Genomic DNA, 18,280 nt, shown 5'->3' with positions numbered 1-18,280 from the left:
GGCGGAGTCTCGCCATCACGCCACTATCCACGCGATCCCACAACTCTGCCCCTGAGTGGGCTAGAGACCCACTGTCTTCGCCAGTGGGTGCAAGGAGATTGCCCAGAGGTCACTGTACTGCGCTCAATCAGCTCTGACCCAAGCGGGCGGAGTCTCGCCACCACGCCACTATCCATGCCATGAACTCCACAACTCAGCCCCTGAGCGGGCTAGAGACACATGGTTTTCACCAGTGGGTGTATGGAGATTGCCCGGAAGTAACTGCACTACACCCGAACCGCTCTGACGCGAGGGCGGAGTCTCGCCACCACGCCATGGAACCCATGACCAATGGGCCTAGGATATAGACAATTAAATACCGGTGGAATGGTGTTGGAGCATCCATCGGGGACCCGCTGTAGGTCCGCTAGCCTTGTGTTATATTCCGCCGGAGGTCCACCAACTCGTCCATCGGGGACCCGCTGTAGGTCCACTAGCCTTGTGTTATCTGGGATTATTGTTTAAGTTGAACCAATTGCAGCAAAATAGCTAACGTTACAGTAATCATCAGTGTAACTGCTTTAGCCACTGACCGCTACCATTAATGTTATGGAAGCTGCTGCTAGTTGTTGTGAGCTCATGAGCTAACTGGCTATCTCGCTCTTATTGTGCAGGATTAGCATTGGAACTGATGTGTCCAGGCAACAAGACCTATCTTAATTTATCAGACATGGGGAGGGGGGGGGAGTTGGGGGCGGATTAGGTCCCCCCCAATGTTGACTCCATGGCTACAGCCCTGTCACGATCCCTTTAGAAAGAGAAATTATTGTGATGTTCATCAGAGTATTACTGACAGAAACATTATGAGGTCAACTGCAAAATAGGCTACCAATCTGTCTTCTAGTGAGAAGATGAACACATTTAACGCCCTTGGTCAGCGGAATGAGGTAACATTATTAAGATAGCCTATGCATTAGCTCTGTTCGTTGTAGCTAATATGTACTGTAGCCTGCCTAACGCTAATTGTGGAGTGTTTGTTAATGTGAATGGTATTGTTTTATGTTCATTTATTTACATCCCTTTTTAATTAACCAAGTTATATTTCATTGTCAAAGACCTTTTATCGGTGATGTATGAAGCTAGATATTTGACACTGTCTTTGTATCTGTCTAGTTCACGGTGCCTCGATACAGTGAAGAGAAGAAAATAAAATTGTGGAGCATCAGTCGAGACTCTCTGCGTTCTGCTTTAAGCCCACCAAGAGCAGTTACACCCAGTTCCACAATGGGGAGATGAACGTCCACACGGCCGTTTCACCATAGCCCAGCTGGAGGATGAGAACCGCAGCTGCGCCTAGGGACACGTTAAGGCCCACGATGGACAGGCCCTCGACCCGGTGAGTCCCTTAACGGAGCCGTATTTCTGTATGCGTAATAACCTGTTATACCGTGTAGTGAGGGCCAATAATGCTACGTTGGAGCAGCTGGTGGTGCCCCGCTGCTTTGTACCCAAGGTCCTGTTTATGGCGCATAACCATGTGCTAGGGGCGCACCACGAAGACCCGGGAACGGATACTGGCCCTGTTCTACTGACACGGGGTGAAGCAAGACGTATCCAACCACTGTCGACGCTGTGAGGAGTGTCAGCTGAACGCGCCCAGACTCCAGTACCGAAACCTGTTGATCCCCTTGCCCATCACAGAGGTACTCTTCGACCGAATTGCCATAGACATCGTGGGGCCCCTTCCAAAGTCCAGCCGGGGCCACTGTTATATACTAGTCATAGTGGATTATGCCACACTGTATCCCGATGCTCTTCCTCTGCGGGCGGCAACAGCTAAATCGGTAGCCAGGGAGCTGGTTATGCTGTTTAGCTGAGTGGGGATAGCCAAGGAGGTGTTAACCGATCAAGCATCCTGTTTCATGTCCTCTGTGTTTAAGGAAGTGCTGCGGCTCCTGCGAGTCAAACAACTGTGGACCTTGGTTTACCACCCTCAGACTGACGGACTGGTCAAGCGGTTCAACAAAACCCTGAAACAAATGCTCCGAAAGGTAACTGAGGTCGATGTCCGAAACTGGGACCAGTTATTGCCATACGTTCTCTTCACCATCAGGGAGGTGCCCCAGGCCTTGACGGGCTTCTCCCCCTTCGAGACCAAGAGGACTTCTGGACATCGCCAAAGAAGCCTGGGAGAGCCGACCATCGCCGCACCGGAAGGTAATCGAACATGTCGATACCATGACCGATGGTGAAGGAGCATCTAGAGAGAGCCCAGCAGAGCCAAGCCCGGGTTTACAACCGGAGTGCCCAGCTGAGAGAGTTCCAGCCCGGGGATTTGGTACTGGTGTTGGTCCCGTCTGTAAGTTCCTTGCCAGATGGCAAGGACCCTATGATGTGGTAGAAAAAGTGATTAACGTAAACTACAAAATTCAACAGCCGGGAAGGAGAAAGCCTACCCAACTTTATCATGTCAACCTGTTGAAAGCTTACCAGGAACCCATGGAACCTGCCCCTGTGACCGCCTCTGCCTTCATGGTCCCCGGTGCTGTTCCCGATGTCCCCCGGGGATACCAGCTTGACCCGGATCAAGTACAGGACCAAGTGAAACATGCCATAGTCGCTTTCGAATCCCTGCCGCAGTTTTGAAAACCAGGCATGCGGTTCAGAATAAACACACTTCCAACTTTGACAGGCTGGTGGCGCTAGAGAGTTCGAGGATGTGACATAGACTTGGTGACAGGGGTCTTGGGACTGTCCCCGATGAGTGTGCCAAATAGGGTTTTGATACATCAAAACGTTACTGAGATATGACCACACTTCCTGTTTGGCAGCTTGGACGCCAAATTCGATTGGCTGTAGTGGGTGGACGCCTTCGACAATCCCTGTAACACTTTTGTGGACATTGGTCTAGAGAATGTGTACAGCCAGTTTCGTGTAGATTGGTGAAAATTGCTAGGAGGAGATACATTTTAAGTGTTTTACACAAAATACAAAATGGCGATGAACTCGGCATGAGCAAGGGATTTCAATGGTAAATCATTTTTGAAAATCCGTCACACAGGTCAAAAGTTGTGTGCCTAAACGCACTTCCAACTTTGACATGGTGGTGGCGCTAGAGGGTTCCACCTGTCGCGATGACACTTGCTGACAGGTGTCCTAGGACTGTCCCCGATGAGTGTGCAAAATGTGGCTTTGATACATAAACAATTTGCTGAGATGTGACCCCATATCCTGTTTGGCAGTTTGGACGCAAAATTTGATTGGCTGTAACGAGCGAACGCAATGGACAATCAAAAATACCAATAAAACTCCTATAGACATTGGTCAAGAGATGACACCCACCGAGTTTCGTGCAGATTGGTCGAAATTTGGAGGAGATACATTTTAAGTGTTTTTTACGAAATCCAAAATGGCGGGAAATCCAATATGGCGGGAAATGATGTCATAGGGTGCGTTGAACTCAGCTTGAGCCAAGGAATCCAACGGTACTTTGTTTTTGAAAAGACGGGTCAAAAGTTGCGTGCCTAAACGCACCTCCAACCTTGACACGTTGGTGGCGCTAGAGAGTGCGAGGTGTGGACATGAGACTTGGTGAGGGCGGTCAGGGCACTGTCCCGAATGAGTGTGCCAATTTTCACAACTTTCTACCATATGGTTCTAAGGGCTGCCATAGACTCCCATGGCAAAATAATAAATAAATAATAATAAATAAAGAAAATATAGCTGCAAGCAGCAATTTGGGGCTCAAGCAGTTTAGCTGCAAGCAACCAAGGAATCAGCTAGACTGACGTGGCGACATGAGACATGTTTGACAAGGGTCAAGGATGGTTCCGAGAATTTCAAAAGTCAGACATATGGTTGAACGGGATTCAATCTCTGTACCTGCTGCTTGCAAGGCCGACATGCTATCCACTGTGCTACGCCGGATGTTACATCTAACCCTATTAGCTGAATCCCAATCTGAGTGTGCAAACCACCCTTCCGCCCCCTCACACTTGAGCCCTGAGCACTCAATTAATGTCAGCTGGAAGGGTCGCTTCCTCTTGGTTGAGTAAGGGGGGGTGTCGTCATTTAAATTGCCACACGGCGAAAAGTATACACAGCAGAGCTATTTACTTCTATAGAATCCAGACAATCACACAAACATTTTGAGGTATAATATGTCCTTCTGTCTTCAAAAGTGCAGGAGAGGTGACGAGTTAGAAACACAAGATTGATTCAGTCATTTTCTACTTCAAGTTAGAGTGCGGCTCCATTGGTTTCAATGGAGGAGGGGGAGTCATCATTCGAACTGTCACACAGTGAAAAATATACATCGGAGAGCTTAGCATTTTTGATTTTATGAATCCCAAGAGTCGTGTGAACGTTTTCATATATAATATGTGTATGAGCTGTGAGAATTGGAAGAGGGATGGCAGTTTAGAAAATGTGACTTTTTCCAAAATGCACCTTTCACCACTCTGAAACTGGTGAAATTGTGCAGAAGACAAAAGTGTTCCTTGCATTCTGCAATCAAACAAATGAAGTAATATCATGGGGTTTTTTGAACTCAGCATGAGCCAGGGAATCCATTGCTACCATAATTTTGAAGATTGGACATACAGTTCAAAAGTTACTGGCATAAACGCAACTCCAACTTTGACAGGATGGTGAGATGTTAACATGAGGCTTGGTGACAGATGTCATGGGTGTGTCCCGGATGAGTGTGCCAAATGTGGTTTTGATAGAACATTACTGAGATATGACCCCAGTTCCTGTTTTGCAGCTTTTCTGCCAATTTTGATTGGCTGTCACAAGCGAACGCAATGGACAATCAAAAATCCCTGGAAGGCTTTTGTGGACATCGGTCTATAGATTGTGCATACTGCGTTTCGTGCAGATTGGTGAAAAACCTAGGAGGAGATACATTTTAAGTGTTTTACACAAGTTACAAAATGGCAGGTAATCCAATATGGCGGACAATGACGTCATGAGGAACGAACTCGGCTTGAGCCAAGGATTCCAAAGGTACCTCGTTTTTCAAAATCAGACTTACCGGTCAAAAGTTGCATGCATAAAAGCATTGCCAACTTTGACATGAGAATGGAACTTTGAAATGGGACTTGGTGAGAGGGGTCATGGGACTGTCCTGAATCAGTGTGCCAAATTTCATAACTTTCTACCATAGAGTTCTGTGGGCTGCCATAGACTCCAATGGCAGAATAATAAATAAAGAAGAAATAAGAAAAGGTAGAAACATAATGGACGCAGCTTTGCTGCTTGGCCCCCAATAATAAGAAAGGGAACAAGAACAATGGTGGCCTACGCAGCTTCGCCCCCAATAACAATAGAAAACAAGACGGTATATGGACTTTTAATACAAAATGCAAAATATATAGCCTACATGAAAGGGATGGGATGTGCTGAGAGCAGATGATTAAATTGTACAGTTTAGTTAAATGCATGAGTAGGCTACTTATGGATCTTGATATGCCCCATCTATATTATGTAGGCCCATATGATATATTTTAGTTATGGATATTCACATGTTTATTTACAGAATGTAGATGTGTCCATTCTGACGACTATAGAATATAAGGTGCTGTTGTGCCGAGTCTGAGTATAGCGACTGAGTTTAGTGATTATTTATTCATTCACTGCCATTTGCAGTGTTTGTGTAGGGCTTTTATTTATTTTAGGACACCACGATGCCTTGTAGAATCATGACTATAAATGTGAAACGATACAAATATTCTCTTATTTATTATTCTTATTTCAAGCCTAGGATGTCTGTAGAATTGATGTGAACGCAATCACCTTGGATAAATTCTCATAAATTCAGCCCTTGCGAACATGGGCTACCAATTTGCCTACCAATCTCCAACCTGGCCTACCTACAACTGCATTACCGCGTTCTTTGATAAGAACAAATCCCAGATAAGAAACCATTCAGGAATGCCAGAATTTTCCCGGGAACCTTGTAAGTGGAGTTAAGAAGAAATTTCTTCTTAACTTTTTCTTAACTGCGTTCAGGAATGAGGTCCATTGTCGGGAGTAAGGGAGGGATAACCTAACAAACGCTATACTAGGTGCGCTGGTTTCCAGCCACGCACAAAAAGAGTACACACAATCAGGTATGATGTTACCATTTGTCGCCACAGGATGTCAGTGAAGGACAGTCTTAGAACATACGCTGGTGCCTCTGATTAAAGGTATGTTATATGTGGATTAAAATAAACATTTTTTCAAAAATAATACATCCATAGGGCTTTGCGAAGGCTGCAGAGTAAAAGTATTGCTTTTCCATAAAAAATGATATTTTGTCTGAAATTATTACATTATGAAATTTTTGCTGCCCGACAATGACACTGTTGATATCATACCAGCCAATAGTATTACAGCGTTGGTAATGTTGGTAATGGTAAGGTACTATTCTAGCTTCACCACTGTGAGATTAGCAGTAGCCAGCAAACGCTCTACGCTAAAACGGCAGCTTTTCCGTCCACTTCCGCTCACTCTTTTCAGCTAAACGTTTGGTAAAATGGTCGACACTAGATGGGGGAAATAATCCACATACTACATATTATACCTTTAACTTTCAAACAAACAAAAGAAACAACATTTTTAAATCTGTGTCCCAAGGCGTATTTGGTAGCTTCATAGTCAATTTCATTTTACTTTTACCCTCACGGACATCGAGTCTCATGATGAAGTCTGACTGCTGTTATATAATTTTCAATAAAATATATCTATCTATCTATCTATCTGAACACAATAAACACTTGATTAGCTTACTAAAGTGAATAATGTGTCACCGTATTATTATTCTAGGCAGACACATTTCGGACTGCTCTTTGTTTCCAGCAATCCCACCCCTGGAGTTATAGTAGTAGCCAGTAGTTCTACAACAAATGGTTTAAAACAAGTGAGCATTGGATACATAAGTCACTTTCAACTGTTTTGGATATTAAAATTTTTAATTCATGAGCCGGTGACATTATCAAAGCATTCTGGCCTTATGTGTAATTCTTATTGTCTAATGAACGGTTGAAACAAAGTTAGAAAGGTTTAATTCCACACATTTACCACTCAGTCACACATTCCTGCTAGGGCCCAAATCGCAAACATGTCCATTGGCGAAAGGGTGAACAGCTGTATCTGTTTACATTATTCTCTTAGGTATTCATACAAAGATCTGAAAAACATGAATCTTATAAACACTCACAGTGATATAGTGCAATTCAATATCAACAATAAAGTCATAAAACAATCAATTAATAAAATCAAATAAGATCACAGTTGTTGTTTTTTTAAGTTATCACAGTGTGATAAAAAAAAGACTGTCATCAGCTTGATTTCTTAGCAGTGCAAAGATAAGACTTCTTCTCTTCCTGACTAGAGGTCAGCCAGCTAACCACAGGCTCCAGTGTGCATTTGTCTACTTTCTGAAATAACATGCATAGTCCATGGCCTCCAGAATCCTGAATAGAGAAATTAAATCGAATTGTCAGAACACGAAAGCAGATCATTACATTTGATAAAGAATAATGTGTTAATAACCTATGCTAATAATGTGTTAATAACCTATATGCCCAAAGTTTGTGTTACCTGTCAGCAGGGTATCCTCCCTCACACAGGTTGACCAGGGCATACAGGTGCCTCAGTGCATATTCATACTGAAACACAGCAAACACACAAACATTTCTTGAGTATATCGAATACAAGCTGAGGAATTATAAACAAAGGACAACAGTTTGAATGTATCTGGGACAGCAGAGAACTGAAACTCCACAGGGAACCAGCTGTTTCAACCTCCAATAAGACTGAAACATGGCCAATGACTGTGCTGAACTTCATTACAACTCTGGACTTTACCTCAGTTGTGTGCCAGTTGAAGCAGTGGGTCTTGTAGTGGTAGACTGCGGTCTTGTAGCACTGGTGCTGGGTGACCTCCAGCCTCTCAGATAGGATCTTCTGGACCTGGTTCTCATCACCTGTCACCCTCTCCACCACCCTCCGCATGGTCTCACCCAGCAGCTCCTTCACCTGGTACACACAAGCACCTTTACAGAAGACCTCTCACATGGCAATAGTACTAACAGCTTTATGTGGTGGGGCAAGTTTAACACGTGTCATTGCATCACTCATCTGCATTGCTTCCACCATCACTTGCCCCACGCTGGGTTTCGATCTTGAGTCTGATTTAGAAACACACGTGACCATCTGCCATAAATTCCGCCTTAGTCGGCTACGCTGCCAAAAAGCTACAGCTACTGTAGCGATTCAATGGCTTGGGTGTATCCAATTAAACTCCAATTAAACACCAGGTTTATTAGGGGATATCCATACGTGCTAAAAGAAAAGCAGAGTGTGAAATGGGAATACATTTCCCCATTACCTTGAGGTGTTCACTGATCTCGTTGAGGTATCTCTTCGCAGCAACAATATCATTGGAGGACATCAGCTTCCTCTTGAGGATGGCCAGAGGGACATCAGGGCTGGGGATCAAGTCGGGGTCCGCTACTGGCTGCAGGGTCATTGGGGGAGCAGGCTGAGCATCGGCCTTCAAGTTGCCCTGGAACGCCATCACCTTCATGTGGGCCAGAGTCTGTAGAAAAAACACACACACACACACATAATGAATATACATTATTTACAGAGTATACCGTATTTATTTTACATTTTTGCTTTACTTATGCAGTGGTTGCTCCCTTACCTTGTTGCCAAACTGCATGACATGGCTGGTGTTTGTGTGTTTCTTCACAATTCTGAACTGCTTCAGTAGGGTCTCCTTGTTCAGGTCCTCCTATAAACATACAACAAACACAAAAATTATCATTCAAATTATTCGAGCATCGAGACATATTTCAGTCACAATGTGATCACACTACCTATATCATTAATAAAAGCTGTCACTCAAAAGAGAAACGTGTTGCTTGGACATGAAAAATGTAATTGTGAAAATGCTCACCACATCAGAATCCTCCATCCAGTTGACACTGTACCAGTCTCCCAGGTAGGTGTCTCTCTTCTCATCATAATAGCAGGCATAAGAGGATTCATGTGAGTTGGCTGCAGTGGTGGCATACACTGCAAAATACCACAACACAAATGATCAGTTAGTTAAGATGGACAACCTAAAGGGCAAAAGGATTTTAGAGTTAGCGCACAGTGGTTAAGGGATCAAGAATCGCCAAGCTCATCATATTTTCTTAAACACCATGACTGCAGGATATTGATCTGTGAGGAACAGCATTATGAGTGTCACATGAGACAGATCACATGGGGAGAGTGACTTTGGTCCAAGTGCCCGCCGCAGAACTGCTGAGCTCATCGGAGACCGACGAGAATAGAAAGAGTTGAACATCACTAAATCCCCAACTGTAGAGCAGCGCGTGACAATGAGGAAGAAAGTCCACAGTATGCACAGCCAACATTTACCGGTATTACATAGTGGGCAGATATAAAAAGTGCTGATTATGGTCTAAGTACTGTGCGGTAGGCGACAGGTGATGGTGATCTATACAGTATGGGGTTATATCAGAGGTCAAAGTTCCTTTCATAATGAACAGTCAACTGCTTTTGTGTAGTTATTCGGGCGACTCCTTGTTATTGATTGACCCAGAAGTACACGTTTGTGTAACAACTCACCGTCAATATCAGCAGGCAGGTTGGTCATCATGGAGCCAGACTCACATGCCTCGATGTAGAAGACCATCTGTGTGAGAGTGAAGGCAGCCACAGAGGAATGAAGAAAAACAAGTCAGGCCGGTAGATACTGTTACCCAACCCATTATTCCCAACTCCATATATGGTAATAAATTGACATAATTTCCAACCAGTTCTTTCACACCTTTTTGTATTTTTTGTTTTCATGCATGTATTTAATGGCACTCTGGAGGTCTTCAACGTGAAGCTGAAAAGAGAGACACAACACAACTTACTGTCTCGAACCAGGAGCTACATATGTTTTCTTTAAGCACATATAATGTTTATATGGTCACTTTGAACAAAAATGAAACAATACTGTGTCAAAAGACCTCACCAGGTCTGTCACAATCTCAAGGCGTAGTCTGGTTCAATGACTCACCCCTTCCCAGACATTGTCACAAGATACAGAAGATTTTTTTTCAGCTAATCTTAAATATGTCCTTTAAATGTCAACCATTTCCCCTTGGGGAGTACATATCTATATATATTACAAAACTCAAAAACGTATTTTGAGTGGCAATGACTATAAGACAGGTGTACTTTATACAGTAAGACTGTAAAAATGGACCCTCCAATCATGGCCTAGATAGAGCCTGGTGTAAGACAAACATTGACAGGAAACGAAAGCGCTTACGTCATCGTTGGGGAAGGCCAGGATACCAGGTGCACCATGATCAGTGAAGTAGACAAACACATGATCATTGGGACCGCTGCCAAGAGGAAACAGAGAAAAGCATATGAGCTCAACAATCAGTTCCATTTCCCAGGCTGATGGTATATTGCTCACTTATCATAAACTGATGGTATTGTTCACTTATCATAAACAGATTATGAAATCTCTACTTCTCTCTCCATTTCGCTTAGTACTTACCTCTTAAGGACTTTACCAGAACCTCCTTTGACACTTTCAGAGTCACCCTTCAGCACAGCCAGGAAGTTCTCAGGGGTTACAGCCTTCAGGATAACAAACAAATGTGGACAGGCAACAAATGAGCAACAAGGAAATATTTACACGAATACTACTGATTACAGTTTTTCTCGATTGCTTTGGTTCATTTCTTGAAACAGAAATGATATTCTCAAAACAACACGGACAAACCACCAAAGCACTGGGCACTTGTTCATAACAGATTTGAATTTCTCATTCCTTTAATCAAATTGCAAATGTCTTAGTACATCTTTGCAAATGATTAAGTACAATTGCCTACAGTTAGCACAGTTATCAATTGAATATACCTTGCTGATCCAAACTGACTGTAGCTTCTCAGTCAAATGGTTGTACTCTCCAAAACATGTACTGTAAGCATCTTTTCATTGTGTGAGTCATCACATGCAAAACAGTCCATTCAATCGTCACAATTTGTCAGGAACATAATACCATGAATATCATCACATTACATGATATGAATCTCTTCATTATCGAACATTTGCTAAATTGATTACAGTAATTGACTGCCAGGTGAAACTAGAACTTGACTAAACAATCAAACACTATGTTTAGTTACCTGACAGGTCTGGAGCTTCACCAGAATCCGTACAATTTCTGAACATGGAGGCACCTGGCCAGGTAAATGAACAAGGACAACTGGCTGCTCGAGTAAGAGCAAGAAGAGGAAGAGGAGTAGGGGGGCGTGGTGGTGGAGTAGGGGGAAGAGGAAGAGGAGTAAGGGTGTGTGGTGGTGGAGTAGAGGGAGGAGGAAGGGGAGTAAGGGTGTGTGGTGGTGGAGTAGAGGGAGGAGGAAGAGGAGTAAGGGTGTGTGGTGGTGGAGTAGAGGGAGGAGGAAGAGGTGTAAGGGTGTGTGGTGGTGGAGTAGAGGGAGGAGGAAGGGGAGTAAGGGTGTGTGGTGGTGGAGTAGAGGGAGGAGGAAGGGGAGTAAGGGTGTGTGGTGGTGGAGTAGAGGGAGGAGGAAGAGGAGTAAGGGTGTGTGGTGGTGGAGTAGAGGGAGGAGGAAGAGGAGTAAGGGTGTGTGGTGGTGGAGTAGAGGGAGGAGGAAGAGGTGTAAGGGTGTGTGGTGGTGGAGTAGAGGGAGGAGGAAGGGGAGTAAGGGTGTGTGGTGGTGGAGTAGAGGGAGGAGGAAGAGGTGTAAGGGTGTGTGGTGGTGGAGTAGAGGGAGGAGGAAGAGGAGTAGGGGGGCGTGGTGGTGGAGTAGAGGGAGGAGGAAGAGGAGTAAGGGTGTGTGGTGGTGGAGTAGAGGGAGAAGGAAGAGGAGTAAGGGTGTGTGGTGCGGGGGTAGAGGAAGGAGGAAGAGGAGTAAGGGTGTGTGGTGGTGGAGTAGAGGGAGGAGGAAGAGGAGTAAGGGTGTGTGGTGGTGGAGTAGAGGGAGGAAGAAGAGGAGTAAGGGTGTGTGGTGGTGGAGTAGAGGGAGGAGGAAGAGGAGTAAGGGTGTGTGGTGGTGGAGTAGAGGGAGGAGGAAGGGGAGTAAGGGTGTGTGGTGGTGGAGTAGAGGGAGGAGGAAGAGGAGTGAGGGTGTGTGGTGGTGGAGTAGAGGGAGGAGGAAGAGGAGTAGGGGGGCGTGGTGGTGGAGTAGAGGGAGGAAGAAGAGGAGTAAGGGTGTGTGGTGGTGGAGTAGAGGGAGGAGGAAGGGGAGTAAGGGTGTGTGGTGGTGGAGTAGAGGGAGGAAGAAGAGGTGTAAGGGTGTGTGGTGGTGGAGTAGAGGGAGGAGGAAGGGGAGTAAGGGTGTGTGGTGGTGGAGTAGAGGGAGGAGGAAGAGGAGTAAGGGTGTGTGGTGGTGGAGTAGAGGGAGGAGGAAGGGGAGTAAGGGTGTGTGGTGGTGGAGTAGAGGGAGGAAGAAGAGGTGTAAGGGTGTGTGGTGGTGGAGTAGAGGGAGGAGGAAGGGGAGTAAGGGTGTGTGGTGGTGGAGTAGAGGGAGGAGGAAGAGGAGTAAGGGTGTGTGGTGGTGGAGTAGAGGGAGGAGGAAGGGGAGTAAGGGTGTGTGGTGGTGGAGTAGAGGGAGGAGGAAGGGGAGTAAGGGTGTGTGGTGCGGGGGTAGAGGAAGGAGGAAGAGGAGTAAGGGTGTGTGGTGGTGGAGTAGGGGGAAGAGGAAGTGGAGTAAGGGTGTGTGGTGGTGGAGTAGAGGGAGGAGGAAGAGGAGTAAGGGTGTGTGGTGGTGGAGTAGAGGGAGGAGGAAGAGGAGTAAGGGTGTGTGGTGGTGGAGTAGAGGGAGGAGGAAGAGGTGTAAGGGTGTGTGGTGCGGGGGTAGAGGAAGGAGGAAGAGGAGTAAGGGTGTGTGGTGGTGGAGTAGAGGGAGGAGGAAGAGGAGTAAGGGTGTGTGGTGGTGGAGTAGAGGGAGGAGGAAGAGGAGTAAGGGTGTGTGGTGGTGGAGTAGAGGGAGAAGGAAGAGGAGTAAGGGTGTGTGGTGGTGGAGTAGAGGGGGGAGGAAGAGGAGTAAGGGTGTGTGGTGGTGGAGTAGAGGGAGGAGGAAGAGGAGGAAGGATGTGTGGTGGTGGAGTAGAGGGAGGAGGAAGAGGAGTGAGGGTGTGTGGTGGTGGAGTAGAGGGAGGAGGAAGAGGAGTAAGGGTGTGTGGTGGTGGAGTAGAGGGAGGAGGAAGAGGAGTAAGGGTGTGTGGTGGTGGAGTAGAGGGAGGAGGAAGAGGAGTAAGGGTGTGTGGTGGTGGAGTAGAGGGAGGAAGAAGAGGAGTAAGGGTGTGTGGTGGTGGAGTAGAGGGAGAAGGAAGAGGAGTAAGGGTGTGTGGTGGTGGAGTAGAGGGAGGAGGAAGAGGAGCATGAAGACACCAAGCTGTCCCAGAGGAAATTCGGGCTGTGCTTGTAGACCATCAAACAATCAAACAATGGCAGAGGCAGGTCATCGAGTGCAGCCTAATGTACCCCTCTCTACAGTCTCTTCCATCACCCAAACCTTCCTAATGTACCCCTCTCTACAGTCTCTTCCATCACCCAAACCTTCCTAATGTACCCCTCTCTACAGTCTCTTCCATCACCCAAACCTTCCTAATGTACCCCTCTCTACAGTCTCTTCCATCACCCAAACCTTCCTAATGTACCCCGCTCTACAGTCTCTTCCATCACCCACACCTGGTAGAACAGGTATGCGCTCAGTCAACAATGGAATTATTGATGGTACAGTTTACAGTAGTAATCCAGCTACTGTACAACAATGCATTAGAATTGCAGTTACAGTAACAACAGTACAACTACATTGGTAACTCATTCTATAACAAATGCATAAGGCATACAGTAGGCCTACTACAGCACAGGACAGGACAGTGCATCAGATTACAAATGGTAATATTGTCCATTTGTGAATTCTATGTCTAGGAGAACGACAACCTTGTACGGGTGGCAGAAGAACACTTCTAAACCAACAGCAGGAACAAGAGATCTGCAATATGGTGATGGCAAATAATGCCATCCCACTGAGACAAATCTGCACTATGATTCTTCAGGACAATGTCATATTCCAGAATATCAACGCTATCAGCATCTCAACAAGACAGGGTGTTGAACAAGCATCAGATTAGCATGAAACAACTGTGCAAGGTACCATTTGAGAGGAACTCTGATAGAGTGAAAGAGTTCCAGTATGTACATGTAAGTGTAAGAGGTGTGTTACTGGTTGTCTATCATGATAACCTGTTTACAGTAAAGCACAGAGGCCAGTATATTGAACTTGTAGTATATATGAACTTGTGGAGGAGAACACAGAACATTCCTATGTAATTTGCTGTTACATGTATTGTATGATTCTACTGTATAACTGATTTGATGTTTACTGTATTGTAGAGAATAATGGCGTTGGAAGGAATTGAGACCCCTCACACACTCATCTTTGTGGATGAAGCTCCAACCTGACCAAAGGACGAAGACGTGGCCGGAATATTATCGGCCACCGGGCGATGGTGGATGTCCCAGGCCAGCGTGGGTGCAATATAACTATGTGTGCTGCCATTTCTGAAAATGGAGTGGCCGCCCACATTCCCAGTCTTGGCCCATACAATACTCAGAAGCTCCTGGTGTTCTTGGATCCCCTTCATTCCGATCTAATACTGGAAAATGAGAGAGGCTTGATACAGCCTCACTTATCAAAATGTGTTATTGTGTGGGACAATGTCAGCTTCCACCGTGGCCTGCTCATCAGGGCCTGGTTCACTGCCCACCCAAGAATGCTAATGGTGTCCCTACCCCATTACTCTCCATTCCTCAATCCCATGGAGGAGTTTTTTCTGCTTGGAGGTGGAGGGTCTATGAGCATCGGGCGTTCCTGATCCAAGCAATGGATGCCGCTTGTGAGGATGTCACAGCAGACTAGTGTAGGGGATGGTTGTGACGATGTCACAGCAGACCAGTGTAGGGGATGGCTGTGGCACAACGATTGTTCCCCCGGTGCATCGCAAGAGAGAGTATCTGGTGTGATGTGGACGAAAATCTGTGGCCAAATTTAGCTACATATAATTTTCCTTTTTTTGTGTTTATGTGTTCATATTTCAGTATTGTGCTGTATACATTTGGTTTTTACTGTGATGTATGGCAGTTACTTTGTTACTTTACACTATGTATGTGAATAAAAATACAGTAACAATTTCCATGGCAGTGAGTGCAATGTGTGATGTCAAACCTTGTAGGCTACTCTTGAAATCATATTTTTTCAGTTTGGTACACAATTGTATTCTGTTAGCAGACAAAAACATTTACTACAGTTCAAGTGTCAATGAAGGACTGGGCCGAGACTGAAATGTGGACATGAGGTATATTTCCATGGTCCACTGCCATAGTGACAAAACATCTAAACATTTTGACCAACAGTGTTTACACAATGCCAAAGGGACTTTGCATTTTGGGGGCACTGACTATTTATATGAGAAAAAGACTTAGTTTGACACACAAGTTTACTGTTTTGGGAGAGATATTAACTTTTGCAGCTGAGCTATGGTGTTGTGCTGAACCATATGGACTATTTTGCCAAATGCACCGAGAGCTTTGAGAATGTCCTTTCTGTTTCAAGAAATGAGCCAAAGCAATCGAGAAAAACAGTAATATATGAGTCTTCAAAAGGGATGTCGATTAACTCACCTCTCCTATGTAGTCTTTGGGAACTCCTTTGTACAAATCTGTCCCATTCGGCCTGTTGATCACTACTCCAGGGGTGGGATTGCTGGAAACAAAGAGCAGTCTGAAATGTATGTCTGCCTAGAATAATACTAGTCTGCCAAAGCACCATCATTGTGACGCTAATTATATGGGTGACACATTCTTCACTTTAGTAAGCTAACCAAGTGTTTATTGTGTTCAGATAGATAGATAGATAGATAGATAGATAGATAGATAGATAGATAGATAGACAGACAGAAATACAGAAAGACAGAAAATACTGATAGCACACAACAATACCATGTAATGCAAAACACATAGCACATAACAAAAGGCACAGTGGCATGTGTACAAAATACCACTAATATTACCAATGTTAATACTAGGGCTGGGTATCGAGTCGAATTTCAAGAATCGATTCGATTCCGATTCACAAGGTTCAGAATCGATTATCACGATTCGATTCGTTTTTGTTTTTTTTAGCTGTAACCTTAATTACATGACTGCCAAGTTATGCAACACATCAATACTAGGGCTGGGTATCGATACTGATTACCAAAAATGAATGAATGAATGAATCATTGAATGAATTAATGAACTATTAATTCCTTCATTTATTCATTAAATAAAAGATCGATTTTGGGATTCATGAATCGATTCTGAATCATTTGATTCAGAATCGATTCAGAATCAATGAATCGATTTTTTTAAACCCAGCCCTAGTTAATACGAACTGTCCTGACAAGAAACAACTGGCGACATCTTAGTTCCCACCGAGCTGGCTAATGATCAGGTGACTAGACAGGAATAATAGACAATAAAGAAACTTGAAACTTCCTCTTTAGTTAGCCTATGTCCTCCCAGTACGCGCTCTACCCCCACCCTACCAGTACGCACTCTACCCCTACCCTCCCCAATGTCTGTCTGTTGAAAACACTCCCTTATTACATCTTTGTAGTCAAGTCTCTAACAGTAGTAAAACAACAGCCAGAGGCCATATGAATCATTCTGTTTCCTCAAATGTTTTCTTCAATTCTGAGATATTGGCCCATACTTGATGGAGTGAAATGAAAAAGGTCCTTCATTACACAGGACCTCAGATGTCATGTCAGATATGTTGGAAGTTGGCTGATGAAGACCTAAGGGTCGAAACGTTGCAATATTTTCAATAAAGTGGACCGGGAGAAATCAGTGTGCGAATCTTTCCTCTTCTCAGATATGTTGCCTATGTAGTCACATACAAAACCCAACACACCCAGCCCTGCAATTCCACTGAAATTAGTTCCTTGTGACTGCTGCAGAAAGTCTCTTCTCAGAGTGAGAAAATGCTTTGGGCCCAACTAACTTTTCTCTGGAGCAAAGTAAATGTAAATACCCATACTAGCCTCTGTGAGCAAAGTAAGTAAAAATACCCATACTAGTCTCTGTGAGCAATGTAAGTGAAAATACCCATACTAGTCTCTTTGTTCATGAGTTCTCACGTAACGGGGATTTGCACACAAGCAATAAGATGTGTGGTAAGAGAGTAGAACACTCACTCTTCATTCTGCGCCAGGTCATCGTACATCATCACCACAATCTGCTCGTCTGGGATTCCGTTCTTATGGACAATCTGGTAGGCATGACAAACATCTGCCTGTGGAAGGATGAAAAATGAAAAATTATTATTTTTTAAGTTTACAAATATCTCTCTAATCTGTCTGTAGATTCTGGTTCAATTGAGCATTGTTTTATTATACGAGATTATTGACAATGGAACTCGTGAACAGATGTTGGATGATAGCCTGGATGAAACGTTTATACAGTCCCAGTTCTAGTCAATAACAAGGAAAAGTCCACCCCCTCAAGTCCCAAGTAGATGAAGTTAATTGGGTCACAAAAGCGAACATGTGGAACGAGACTGTACTAGCCAGCCGATGTATCTGTTTATTGATTTTTACCTGATGTCTGTAGTTGTACCAGCCATTAGAGCCAGCAACAAGCAGTACCCAGTTTTTTCCATTCTCTGGCTGTTGCGAGGGGAAGGCATTTGCCACCAATCCCAGGCTGAGGCCCAGCAAGGCTATGGTCGACGTGAACATTCTTCCTCCTGTTTGTGTCATGAGAAATAGGTTGACACTCTCAGCTATTCTATACATTAAACACAGTGCTTGTGTTATCCATATCTTACGCACAGACCAGATAGATAACTAGCCAGCTAAATGCAACGCACACTGTTCAACAGCACAACAGCGACTGTAAACACGGCGCCCTTGCTTGGTGTTACATGTCTCTGCTAGGTAGATAGCACAGCAAGTCAAGTCTGCTACAACAAGCAACATCCAGCTTTAGAATTCCAGGGAATCCATTCGCTGGCCTACAGCGCTGTCGCAAATAGCGACATAGCCTAATCCTCGTAACAGTATACAACACACAATATCGAATAGTTTAAAAGTAGTTGGTTAAATTGCCGGTTACCTTATCTCTTTGTTGCTGTCGGGATGAGATGGATAAATGCTGTGCTCGCCTATGGCTTTTATGTAAATACTCATGTCGGGAAATGCATTCAGATTGTCTTTGGCAGCC

The 18,280-nt window shown here is 44.7% G+C and overlaps 1 protein-coding gene across 2 annotated transcripts; it reads right to left on the bottom strand.

Moving 5' to 3' along the window:
- Positions 1-6,933: 6,933 nt before the first annotated feature.
- Positions 6,934-18,269, bottom strand: lgmn (legumain). Of its 2 annotated transcripts, XM_084437573.1 has the most exons (14): positions 18,173-18,269; positions 17,656-17,804; positions 17,254-17,351; positions 15,698-15,779; positions 10,541-10,623; positions 10,304-10,379; positions 9,812-9,874; positions 9,610-9,676; positions 8,930-9,048; positions 8,675-8,764; positions 8,357-8,566; positions 7,834-8,004; positions 7,567-7,634; positions 6,934-7,439 (listed from the first exon to the last, which is right to left on the bottom strand). In XM_084437573.1, the coding sequence occupies exons 2-14, from the start codon at positions 17,794-17,796 to the stop codon at positions 7,397-7,399; spliced, it is 1,311 nt and encodes a 436-aa protein (XP_084293699.1). In that variant the 5' UTR covers positions 17,797-17,804; positions 18,173-18,269; the 3' UTR covers positions 6,934-7,396. The 2 variants fall into 2 exon arrangements, with proteins under 2 accessions (XP_084293699.1, XP_084293700.1); XM_084437574.1 differs by lacking the exons at positions 6,934-7,439; positions 7,567-7,634; positions 7,834-8,004 and adding an exon at positions 8,044-8,156.
- Between the last annotated feature and the right edge of the window lie 11 nt (positions 18,270-18,280).

The sequence above is a fragment of the Borostomias antarcticus genome, assembly GCF_949987555.1.
Source record: "Borostomias antarcticus genome assembly, chromosome: 5".
NCBI lineage: Eukaryota > Metazoa > Chordata > Actinopteri > Stomiiformes > Stomiidae > Borostomias > Borostomias antarcticus.
This window is presented reverse-complemented; position numbering and strand designations above follow the sequence as displayed.